At 52.7% G+C, this 12,723-nt stretch overlaps 1 protein-coding gene across 1 annotated transcript; it reads left to right on the plus strand.

Moving 5' to 3' along the window:
- The first annotated feature begins 8,844 nt into the window (after positions 1–8,844).
- On the plus strand, positions 8,845–9,771 carry LOC141734809 (olfactory receptor 14J1-like). The gene has a single exon (XM_074566985.1). It carries the CDS (start codon positions 8,860–8,862, stop codon positions 9,769–9,771), a length of 912 nt encoding a protein of 303 aa, XP_074423086.1. The 5' UTR covers positions 8,845–8,859.
- The last annotated feature ends 2,952 nt before the right edge of the window (positions 9,772–12,723 follow it).

Here is a 12,723-nt window from a genome sequence, read left to right on the forward strand (position 1 = left end):
CTTCCCATCGGCAGGCAGGTGTTCGGCCACCTCCAGGAAGGCAGGGCTCCATACCACGTAATGGTTACTTGGGAAGACAAAATGCCGTAACTCCAAACATCCCTCCCTTCCTTCTTCTTCCCCCAGATTTATATGGTTGAGCATGATGCTACGTGGTACGGGATATCCCTTTGGTCGGGGTCCACTGTCCCAGCTGTGTCCCGTCCCAACTTCTCGTGCACTCCCAGCCTACTTGCTGGTGGGGTGGTGTGAGGAGCAGAAAAGGCTATAGTGCTGTGTAAGCCCTGCTCAGCAATAATGGAAACATCTCTGTCTTATCAACACTGTTTCCAGCACAAATCCAAAACACAGCCCCATACCAGCTACTGTGAAGAAAATCAACTCTACCCCAGCAAAAATAAGCATTTATGTGCTGAATCTGCTTTGCCACTCTGAAACTGTCTCTGAAAAACTAGCCCAGTGGGGGTTTTTAGCCCAAATGCATATGCAGCACTGAAGTGTGTTTCCGTATTGTCCTGGTTTAGGCCGAGTTGGCCAATGACGGACGACAGATGCTCTCCCCCAGCTCTCACTCTGAGGAGAGGAAGGAAAGAAAGAGATTTATGAGTTTAGAAGGAACTAATCTACTTTAATGAAATACTCGTAATAAAATAAAAAGGAAATAATGAAATAGATACAATATATAGAAAACTGTATCAAGCTCCCAGGATGATGTCACTGTCAGGCACTGGGGAGGGCCCAGACTGGACTCAATGACAGACAGGAACTGGATTCCAGGTCTGGAGCCAAGAACGCACAGATCGGGGTCAAAGGCAGATTAACACCGAGCATTCCGCCACCTGAGGAACCTGAACGTACACAAGACCACATGGTGGACAGACAATTCCCTGTCCTCTCTCTGCCTAGCCGAACAAGGTAACTTAGAGGAGAGGGGGCTGTAGGAACATGTTTCTGCCCAGCGAAGCAGGCGTGTCTCCCCACTAACTCCCCCACCTTCCCAGGTACCCTTAAAGATAAGTATGAGGCTCTGCAAGGGGAACTCAATCATGACGAGGAAGATAATTCAGTGTCCACAGAGGTGTCACCACATTTAAATCAGACTACACCTCCCATCAAAACATCTTCAGTTAAGGAAAAAAGACCGGTCATTGTTGTAGGTGACTCCCTACAAGGAAGGGAACGGAAGGCCCAATATGCAGAACTGACCCACTTCTCAGGGAAGTCTGCTGCCTCCCTGGGGCCCAGGTTAAAGATATAAAAAGAAAACTTCCCTCCCTGGTAAGACCCTCAGATCCCGTGGGCTAGGGCTCTGGAAGGCAAAGGGGCTCAAGAAAGCTGGTTGATATTCAAAGACCACTTCCTCCAAGCTCAGGATCGGTGCATCCCTAAGAGAAAGAAATCGGCCAAGGGACGCAGGAGACCTGCATGGTTGAGCAGGGAGCTTCAGAAAAAGCTCAAGTGGAAGAAGGAAGTTTATAATAAGTGGAAGAAGGGACTGACCCCTTGGGAGGATTACAAGAATGCCACCAGAGCATGCAGGGATGAAACAAGGAAAGCCAAGGCCGCCTTGGAATTAGACCTGGCTAGGGACATCAAGCACAACAAAAAGAGCTTCTACAAGTATATTGGAAGCAAAAGGAAGACCAGAGAAGTTGTAGGCCCACTGCTGAATGAGGCAGGAGTCATGGTGACGGAGGATGTGGAGAAGGCAGAGTTACTGAATGCCTTCTTTGCTTCGGTCTTTTCTGCTCGGCCCAGCCCTCAGGAGTCCCAGGCATTGAATAAAGTAACAGGGAAAGAAGACGACTTCCCTTGGGTTGAGGAGGAGCGAGTGAGGGACCAATTAGATCATCTAGATATTCACAAGTCCATGGGCCCTGATGGGATGCACCCGAGAGTGCTGAGGGAGCTGGCGGAAGTCATTGCTGGGCCGCTCTCCATCATCTTTGAAAAGTCCTGGAGAACAGGCGAGGTGCCTGGGGACTGGAGGGAAGCCAATGTCACTCCAGTCTTCAAGAAAGGCAAGAAGGAGGAGCCGGGGAACTACAGGCCGGTCAGCCTCACCTCCATCCCTGGAAAGATGATGGAACAGCTCGTTCTGGGTGTCATCTCAAGGCACGTGGAGGAAAGGAAAGCTATCAGAAGTACTCAGCATGGATTCACCAAGGGGAAATCATGTCTGACTAATCTGATAGCCTTCTACGATGGCATGACTAGATGGATAGATGAGGGGAGGGCGGTAGATGTGGTCTACCTTGACTTAAGCAAGGCGTTTGACACGGTCTCCCACAGCATCCTCATAGGGAAGCTTAGGAAGTGTGGGTTAGATGAATGGACAGTGGGGTGGATAGAAAACTGGTTGAAAGATAGAGCTCAGAGGGTTGTGATTAGGGGCACAGAGTCTAGTTGGAGACCAGTGACGAGTGGTGTTCCCCAGGGGTCAGTACTGGGTCCAGTCCTCTTCAACATATTCATCAATGACCTGGATGAGGGGATAGAGTGCGCCCTCAGCAAGTTTGCTGATGACACCAAGCTGGGTGGGGTGGCTGACACACCGGAAGGCTGTGCCGCCATACAGAGAGACCTGGACAGGTTGGAGAGTTGGGCAGAGAGGAACCTTATGAAGTTCAACAAGGGCAAGTGTAGGGTGCTGAACCTGGGAAGGAACAACCCCATGCACCAGTACAGGTTGGGGGCAGACCTGCTGGAGAGCAGCTCAGCTGAAAGAGACCTGGGAGTCCTGGTGGACAACAGGCTGACCATGAGTCAGCAATGTGCCCTTGTGGCCAAGAAGGCCAATGGCATCCTGGGGTGCATCAAGAAGAGTGTGGCCAGCAGGTCGAGGGAGGTCATCCTCCCCCTCTACTCTGCCTTGGTGAGGCCGCACCTGGAGTACTGTGTCCAGTTCTGGGCTCCCCGGTTCAAGAGGGACAGGGAACTGCTGGAAAGGGTGCAGCAGAGGGCTACAAAGATGATTGGGGGACTGGAACACCTCTCTTATGAGGAAAGGCTGAGGGATTTGGGTCTCTTCAGTCTGGAAAAAAGACGGCTGAGGGGTGACCTTATCAACGCTTATAAATACTTAAAGGGTGGGTGTCAGGAGGATGGGGCCAGGCTCTTTTCAGTGGTGCTCGGGGACAGGACAAGAGGCAATGGGCACAAACTGGAACATAGGAAGTTCCACCTAAACATGAGGAGGAACTTCTTTACCCTGAGGGTGACAGAGCACTGGAACAGGCTGCCCAGAGAGGTGGTGGAGTCTCCAACTCTGGAGACATTCAAAACCCGCCTGGACATGTTCCTGTGTAACCTGCTCTAGGTGACCCTGCTCTGGCAGGGGGGTTGGACTAGCTGATCTCCAGAGGTCCCTTCCAACCCTATGATTCTATGATTCTATGATTATTACCCACTACTAATTTTTCAGACAGGCAGAGATGATCTGTTAACAAGAAACGCAAGTGCGATCAAGAGAGACTTCTGGGCCTTGGGATGACTGGTTAAAGGGTCAGGACTGCAAGTCATGTTCTCCTCGGTCCTCCCAGTCACAGGGAAGGATGAGGAAAGCAACAGGAAGAGCTGGAAGATCAATACTTGGCTCTGAGCCTGGTGCCAGTGGCAGGACTTTGTTTTTTTTGATCACGGGATGGTTTACACGACACCAGGCCTGCTCGAGACAGATGGGGTACGCCTGTCTCAAAAGGGGAAAAGGATCCTTGCACAGGAGTTGGCAGGGCTCATCAAATGGGCTTTAAACTAGATTTGAAGGGGAAAGGGGATGAATCCAGCACCAGAGAGGCAAGGGTCTTTGATGGCTTAGAAACTATGGCTGCGCCGGGGAATGGTCAGGTAGAAGTCAAGCCTTCTTCCAGCAAAAAGGTGGCAGGACCAGTAGCCCAGCTGAAGTGCTTCTTGTCCTGGGTTGAGCAACACAGGACTAATTTATCTTCTAATGTCTGGGAAAACGTCACTCTTAGAAGATTCTAGTGTCTGAATTCGTGAAAATATTTGCTTTATAGTCAGCTAGGCTACGTGGGATTCAAGGCCTCGGTGTTTTCAAGCCTTGGCAGGTGCAGGTACGAGGAGGAGCGAGGCCTGGGCATTTGACCCAGGCTGGCCAACAGGATTATTTCATACCATGAACGTCACATTTGATACAAATGAGAAAGTTTGCTGCGTTGTTTCTCTCTCCCTTGATGGCTGTGGTCTAGAGAAAGTCCTTGCCCCGGTGCCGGACCCCTGAGCCCTTCCCTCCCTCCTGAAGCCGTTGCTCTTGCAGTGTCCGACATTTACTCTCCCCTGCTGGGAGTGCACAGCTTCCTACTGATAGAATTGGCTGAGTATAATTCTTGTACATCTTATATTAGTATTGGGATTAATACTGGTGCTTTAACATTATTGTTAATTATTTAGTCTTATCCTATTAAATCTATTTATATTTCAACCCTCATGTTTCCTTGCTTTCCCTGATTCCCCTTTCTGCGTGGGGAGGGGTCACTGGGTGATAGAATAGTTGTCTAAATGACAAGAAATTGTTATGGGTTTTCTGAAAACATAACACGTCTACACTAATGCACGCAGCATGGGCAGCAAACAGGAGGAGCTGGAAGCCATTGTGCAGCAGGAAAACTATGATGTAGTCGCCATCACAGAAACGTGGTGGGATGAGTCGCACAACCAGTGCTGCATTAGATGGCTACAGACTCTTCAGAAGGGACAGGCAAGGAAGGAGAGGAGGTGGGGTGGCTTTGTATGTGAGGGAGTGTTAGGAATGTCAGGAGCTTAATGATGGTGACAATAGGGTTGAGTGTTTATGGGTGAGAATCAGGGGGAGGGCCAATAAGACAGATATCATGGTGGGAGTCTGTTATACACTGCCCAACCAGGATACAGAGGTGGATGAAATACCGTACAAGCAGCTGGGAGAAATCTCATGATCGCTGGCCCTTGCCCTGGTGGGAGACTTCAACCTACCCGATATCAGCTGGGAGCACAATACGGCTGAGAGGGAACAGCCTAGGAAGTTCCTGGAGTGTGTTGCGGAGAGCTTCCTGACACAGCTGGTGAGGGAGCTGACAAGGGAAAGAGCCCTGCTGGACCTGTTGTTTGTAAATGGAGAAAGACTTGTGGGGGATGTGACAGCTGGAGGCCATCTTGGGCATAGTGACCATGAAATTATTTTCAATTCTCAGAGGAGCAAGGAGGGTGGTCAGCAGAACTGCCACCGTGGACTTCCAGAGGGCAGACTTTGGTCTTTCCAGGAGGCTGCTTGACATAGCCACTTGGCAGGCAGTCCTGAAGGGCAAAGGAGTCCAGGAAGGCTGGACATTTTTCAAGATGAAAGACTTAAAAGTGCAGGAGCAGGCTGTCCCCATGTGATGTAAAATGAGACATCAGGGAAAAAAGACAGCCTGGCTGAACAGAGAGATACGGTTACAACACAGGGAAAAAAGGAGAGTTTATGGTCTTTGGAAGAAGGCTACTCAGGAAGGCTACAAGGATGTTGTAAGGCTATGTAGGGAGAAAATTAGACAGGCTAAAGCCCAACGAGAACTTAAGCTGAATTTGGATGTTAAGAACAATAAGAAAAGTTCCTATAAACACACTAGTAACAAAAGGAGGACTCGGGAGAATCTCCATCCTTTATCCGATGAAGGCAGTAACATAGTGACAAAGGATGAGGAAAAGGCTGAGGTACTTAGTGCCTTCTTTGACTCCTCCTTTAGTAGTAGAGTGGGTTGTTCCCTGAGTACCCAGACCCCTGAGCTTGTAGATAAGGGCAGGGAGCAGAATGAAGCCCCCATAATCCAAAGGGAGATGGTGAGGGACCTGCTCCAACAGCTAGACATACACAAGTCTATGGGGCTAGGTGGCCTCCCCGCGAGGGTACTGAAGAAGCTGGCAGAAGTACTCACCGAGCCATTTTCCATCATTTACCAGCAGTCCTGGTGAACCGTGGAGGTCCCAGTTGACTGGAGGCTAGAAAATGTGATGCCCATCCACAAGAAAGGATGGAAGGAAGATTTGGGGAAGTACAGGCCTGTCAGTCTGACCTCAGTGCCTGGGAAGGTCATGGAACAGATCATGCTGAGTGCCATTATGTGGCACATGAAGGACAACCAGGGGATCAGGCCCAGTCAGCATGGGTTCATGAAAGGCAGGTCCTGCCTGACAAACCTGATCTCCTTCTATGTCAGGGTGACCCGCTTGGTGGATGAAGGAAAGGCTGTGGATGTTGTTTCCCTGGAGGCTAGTAAAGCCTTTGACACTGTTTCCCACAGCATTCTCCTGGAGAAACTGGCTGCCCATGGCTTGGACAGGTGCACGCTTTGCTGGGTAAAAACCAGGGCGATGGCCAGGCCCAACGAGTGGTGGTGAATGGAATTCAATCCAGTTGGCAGCTGGTCACAAGTGGTGTTCCCCAGGGCTCGGTATCGGGCCAGTTCTCTCTAATGTCTTTATCAATGATTTGGACGAGGGGATTGAGTGCACCCTCAGTAAGTGTGCAGACGACACCAAGTTGGGTGGGATTGTCGACCTGCTTGAGGGTAGGATGGCTCCAGAGGCAGATCTGGGCAGGCTGTACCGATGGGCCGAGGCCAATGGTATGAGGTTCCTCAAGGCCAAGTGCCAGGTCCCACACCTGGGTCACAACAACCCCATGCAGCGATACAGGCTGGGGGAAGAGTGTCTGGAGAGCTGCCTGGCAAAAAAGGACCTGGGGGTGTCAGTTGACAGCTGGCTGGATGTGAGCCAGCAGCATGCCCAGCGTGGCTGAGAAGGACAATAGCATCCTGGCCTGTATCAGGAATAACGTGGCCGGCAGGACTCGAGAGGCTGAGGGCCCTGGGCTCAGTGGTGCAGAGACTGAGGACAGTACAGGAGTAGCCTGAGTGTGCTTGAGGGCTGCTGGTGGAGCCGGTGGAGCTTTCCTTTGTAGTGGAAAACAGCATGAGAAAGAAATAATGCCCCGATGTACAGCTGGGGAGGTGCAGACTGGACACCAGGAGAAAGAAATGTCACTCCAAGGGCAGTGCTGTGGTGCAACACGCCACCCAGAAAGAGTCTGGATCAGCCCAAGGCTTTGTGTTTGAGGGAAGAGCCAGGGAGGATGGAGAGATCTCAGCAAAGGAAGGTGGCAGCAAGGTGGGGCAGCCGGGTGGATGACTGCAGCCTGCAGGGAAAGAGGCAGAGGTGATGGGGCACCGTAGGACAGCCTGTGGTGGAGATGACACAGGGATGTGGCAAAGCTGAAAGGCCCCTAACAGAGTCAACCTCTTCATGTCTTGGGCTATGGCTGTTGTCTCTGCCACTGATGCCTACGAGGAGTCAAGTTATCCTTCCAGCACTGGGGTCTCATTGCCTCCTCGTCCATACTTCAGAGCCTGGGAGGTGTCGTACCATAGTGCTGGCCGTGGCATTGCACATCTCCACACCACACTGTGCCAGGAAGAGCCCTGAGGAAGGAGTGAGGGACAGGATCTCCCTTCCTGGGGGCTGGGGGTCAGGCCTTGGCCCTTTGGGCGATGGGGTCAGGCCTTTGCCCTTTGCACTAATGAAACACATCCAGGGTTACTCAGCATCAGAGCCACCTTCACCTTGCTTTTCTTGACCTGTCATCACTGCCTCCAGTTTCTGCTCTAACTGGACCCTGGGGACAACATCTCAGTGGTGTCCCTCAGTGGGACCCATTAACACTCCAAGAAACTTTGGAGTTTGAACCTGACTTTGACTTCTTGAGAGGTTTTTTCAGCTTCCTCTCAGTGTCTGAGGTTCATGGACTCGGCATCAATCCCACCAGAGGGGTCATTAAAACTCCTTGGGCTGGTGCTCTGTGTCTGAGCTGGGCTGGGCTCCTGGGATGGAGGGAGCTCATGGCAAGCGGGCAGCGCCTCAGCGAGACAGCTCTGCCCAGGAGCAGCTCCTCTGCCAAGCGCAGCAGGGCTGAGGGCGGTGCCTGGGTGTCTCAGGGAGATGAGCGAGGCAGAGAGAGAGCTTAAAGGTGTCAGGATTGGGAGGACGACTGAGAGCTCACTGGAGGAGAAATCCTTGCAGCCCTTGGCACGGTAAGCCTCTGGGTGCAGGGCACTGCAGGTGGAGTTCCTGGAGGCATCTCCTAAAGCTGGCACAGCCACAGCTTATGGGATCTGTAAGGAGGCGGAGGGGGAGGAAGGGTCTTGTTATGAAATGTGAATAGCCGTGAAGCCAGGGTGTGCAGGCAGGGGTGCCCAGGGCTGTCCTTGAGCAGGGTCCCTGCACCCCGTGGGTCTGTGTGCCGGGGCAGGGACTCTGCCGGCTGCCAGGGTCAGCTCTCAGCCTGCCCCGGGAGACCCCCACGGGCATGTGGGGAGAAGCTTTGGAGAAAGAGCAACCGCTGGCAGGGGAGGGTCCTGCTGTTGAGAGGGTGCTGCGTGGGTGAGGGCTGCTCACAGCTGCAGATCACTGCAGGACGTTCCCTGGAGATTTTTCAAGAAGCACAGCACGGCAGGGGCTACCTGCAAGGGAAGGATCCTGTTCTTCCAATCTTCTACTCCGGGTTGTCTGGGTGGGCGATGGGACAGAGAAATTCATCTCTCAGTTGAGGAGGGGGCACTGAAATTCCAAATCTGTTTCTCTTAGAAGTGAATAATCCAGGGAGGGAGGATTGGAAATCAACAACTGAATCTCTGCCCCTGCAACGATACTGCCCTCAGCAGCACAAAGCTGATCTCACAAAAAGATATGAATGAAATTATTCTGAGGAAAGAGAAGTCATTTTGGGGAAAATTTTGGGAAATGGAATAGGATGGGCCCAAAGAAGTCTGCCTTAACTTGCCAAGGTCTTCTCCTCTTTCAACAGTCCCTCATGCCCAGAGTGAACAAATGTCCAATGGCAGCTCCATCACCCAGTTCCTCCTCCTGCCATTGGCAGACACACGGGAGCTGCAGCTCTTGCACTTCGGGCTCTTCCTGGGCACCTACCTGGCTGCCCTCCTGGCCAACGGCCTCATCATCACCACCATCGCCTGTGACCACCACCTCCACACCCCCATGTACTTCTTCCTCCTCAACCTCACCCTCCTTGACCTGGGCTCCATCTCCACCACTGTCCCGAAAGCCATGGCCAATTCTCTCTGGGACATCAGTGATATTTCCTACTTGGGATGTGTTGCACAGGTCTTTTTCTTTGTTTTCTGTGCTGCAACAGAGGTTTATCTTCTCACTGTCATGTCCTATGACCGCTACGTTGCCATCTGCAAACCCCTGCACTACGGGACCCTCCTGGGCAGCAGAGCTTGTGTCCACATGGCAGCGGCTGCCTGGGGCACTGGGTTTCTCAATGCTCTCCTGCACACGGCCAGTACATTTTCCCTACCCCTCTGCCAGGGCAATGCGGTGGGCCAGTTCTTCTGTGAAATCCCCCAGATCCTCAAGCTCTCCTGCTCAGATGCCTACCTCAGGGAAGCTGGGCTTCTCATATTAAGTTGCTTTTCAGCTTTTGTGTGTTTTGTGTTCATCGTGCTGTCCTATGTGCAGATCTTCAGGGCTGTGCTGAGGATTCCCTCTGAGCAGGGACGGCACAAAGCCTTTTCCACGTGCCTCCCTCACCTGGCCGTGGTCTCCCTGTTTGTCAGCACAGGCATTTTTGCTTACCTGAAGCCCCCCTCCATCTCCTTCCCATCCCTGGATCTGGTGATCACAGTGCTGTACTCAGTGGTGCCTCCAGCAGTGAACCCCCTCATCTACAGCATGAGGAATAAGGAAGTCAAGGATGGAGTTTTGAAACTATTTTAATGGTGTCTACTTCAGATTAATAAGGTGGCCATTATACCACTACGGCTCCAAGTGTACATCAGGAAAAAGCAGGACTAACTATTCTTCATGTTTGTCTTTCTTATTTCGTTGTGTTTTTTTAATGTTTTGTTGTTGTTGTTTTCTTTGTTTGTTTGCTTTATACCTGTGATTTTCTTCTTGGTCTCCTACATGTTTTTCTCTTGACCCAAATACCTAAGGTATGTATGGATCTGCGCTCCCTGGTTAGATAAACTCAATAAAGAAGCCAGCAGAAAATTATTAGTTTCTGCTTCCATCTCTTCACTTCTCCTCCGGAGCTGGCCGAGCAGCCCCAGCATGCAGGAGGGGTTCAGGAGGAAAATGCCCATCTGCTCCATGGAGGATCTGCCCTGGGGGCCCTTGGGGCTGCCCCAGCTGCCTCGCTGGGCACTCTGCCTCTGCTGTCTGCGAGTCGGGGCTGCTGCTTCCCTGGAGCCATGGCCAAGGACAGCAGCAGGATGTGGCCTTTCCAGTGCTGGTTTCTCCTCACACCCCCACTGTCCTGCTGTGCCCTTGCCTTTGTGTTCCCCCTAAGGTCTCGTGTACCTTGTGACCGTCCTGATGTCTCTACAGCGGCATCCCTGTGGCTGCAGGCAGGAACAGGCCACGTGAATCACTGTGTCAGAGGGGGCCTTCCTACTGGCACCACTGTCACTAATGGGACTCCTCAAGGCAGCGGTAGAGGTTGGATGGCTCTTCCAAAGCTGGTATCAGGAACGCACCCAAGGAACTGTTCCATGAAAAGCCCTCTTGGTGTTCTGGGGCTCTCCACAGACTCAGGGGGACAGGGTCAGAGTTGCAGGGGAATCTGTTAAGGACCAAGGGCTGGGCCTAGAATCATAGAATCATGTAATCACAGAATCTTCATGGTTGGAAAGGACCTTTGAGATCATCGAGTCCAACCATACACACACCAAAAAAAAAACCAACCCGCAAACAAACAACCTACAATCTCTGCCCTTCAGAGCATGCCCTGAAGTGCCAAATGTAGACATTTCTTAAATACCTCGAGGGATGGGGACTCAACCACCTCCCTGGGCAGGCTGTTCCAGTGCCTGACCACTCTTTCAGTAAAGTCATTCTTCCTGATATCTAATCTAAACCTCCCCTGCTGCAGCTTCAGACCATTTCCTCTGGTTCTGTCATTATTCACCTGGGAGAAGAGGCCAACACCCACCTCTCTACACCCTCCTTTCAGGTAGTTGTAGAGGGCAATGAGGTCTCCCCTCAGCCTCCTCTTCTCCAAGCTAAACATGCCCAGCTCCCTCAGCCTCTCCTCATATGCCCTGGTCTCCAGACTCCTCACCAGCCTGGTAGCTCTCCTCTGGACACGCTCCAGCACCTCAATGTCCCTCTTGTACAGAGGGGCCCAGAACTGAACACAGCACTCGAGGTGAGGCCTCACCAGAGTACAGAGGCACGATCACTTCCCTACTCCTGCTGGCCATGCTGTTCCTGATACAAGCCAGAATGCTGTTGGTCTTCTTGGCCACCTGGGCACGCTGCTGGCTCGTGTTAAGCTGGCCGTCCACCAGCACCCCCAGGTCCTTTTCTGCCGAGCAGCTTTCCAGCCACTCTGCCCCAAGCCTGTAGTGTTGCTTGGGATTGTTGTGACCGAAATGCAGGACCTGGCACTTGGCCTTATTAAACCTCGTACAGTTGGCCTTGGCCCATGGATCCAGCCTGTCCAGGTCCCTCTGTAGAGCCTTCCTACCCTCCAGCAGATCAACACTCCCACCTAGCTTGGTGTCATCTGCAAACTTACTGAGGGTGCACTCAATCCCCTCATTCAGATCTTTGATAAAGATATTGGTGGCACATGTCCAAGAAGAGTGCAAATGGCTTTTGATTGTCCTTCCTGGTACCGTCCCACTTGTGGTGCGGCTGATGGCCAATGCTGTCCTAGAGAGGAACTTGGAGTTGCCAGCAGAGCTCAGGGGATCTCCCAGAAAAGTATGTGAGTCTGGGTGAGCAATGAGTGGCACCTCATAAAATGACTGACTATCCAAGGTGGAGTGTCCTTGAAGGAAAGGTGAACCTGAAGAGCCCATGGGCTAACGAGGCCCCTGCAATGCCAGGAGGCAGCAGGCCAAAGGGACATAAGACTAAACAATGGTTCAGTCCACTGTCCTGGAAACCCTGCGGGATTGATCTAGTGCAGCCCTTCCCTGCCCTTTGTGAAACTGAAGACACCCCTTGGTCCTGCCAAGCCCTGTCCTTGGCTACTGAGCAATGAGGGAAGATGGAAGGGGGCTTAGCAGCAGTGATCCCTTTCTGGCAAGTTCTGCTCCTCACCCCGACCAGCATGGCCAGTGCAGGGTCACCCCATGGCCTCAGGGCACCACAGCCCCCTCCCTCTGCAGAGCAGAAACAGCAGCTCAGGGCCCTGCAGGGAGCACGCGGTGGGAACCAGGAATGTCCAGCCAGGCCAGCCTGGACACGCTCACCTGGGGAAAGGCTCTCTGGGGAGAAGGGGTGTCCCTGGAGAAGGGCAAGGGAGCATTTCTGTGCTTGCAGGGAGGAATCCTTGAGAAGGAGAAACCTCTTTCTGCAGGCCCCCACTCTGGACAGGCTGCTCTGTGCCTGGACCAGGACTCCTGAGCTGGCCTGGGGATAGGGGCTGGCACTGAGGGGACACAGACCATCTGTGGCCCAGGCACTGGGGGAGGCCACCAAAACAGGCGGGCTGAGGGGAACAGAGCCCTGAGGGCTGCCAGGGCACTTTGCCGGGGGGATGTCTCCCCACCCTCGAGCACACCTGTCCCATGCGGTTCCAGCATGGTGGGCCCATCGAACCATTACTGGGGCAGCAGGGCCAGCCTCCCCATTGCTCTCCAGTTTCCCCGTCACTTACTCCTCGCTCAGTCACATCCCTCTAAACTACCCAGGTGCTGCTTTGAGCTTCAGGCAGTT

Source organism: Larus michahellis, chromosome 25, assembly GCF_964199755.1.
Source record: "Larus michahellis chromosome 25, bLarMic1.1, whole genome shotgun sequence".
NCBI classification, from domain to species: domain Eukaryota; kingdom Metazoa; phylum Chordata; class Aves; order Charadriiformes; family Laridae; genus Larus; species Larus michahellis.

Coding starts and splice junctions, on each gene's coding strand:
- LOC141734809 (XM_074566985.1), top strand. CDS start 8,860: ATGTCCAATGGCAGCTCCATCACCCAGTTCCTCCTCCTGCCATTGGCA.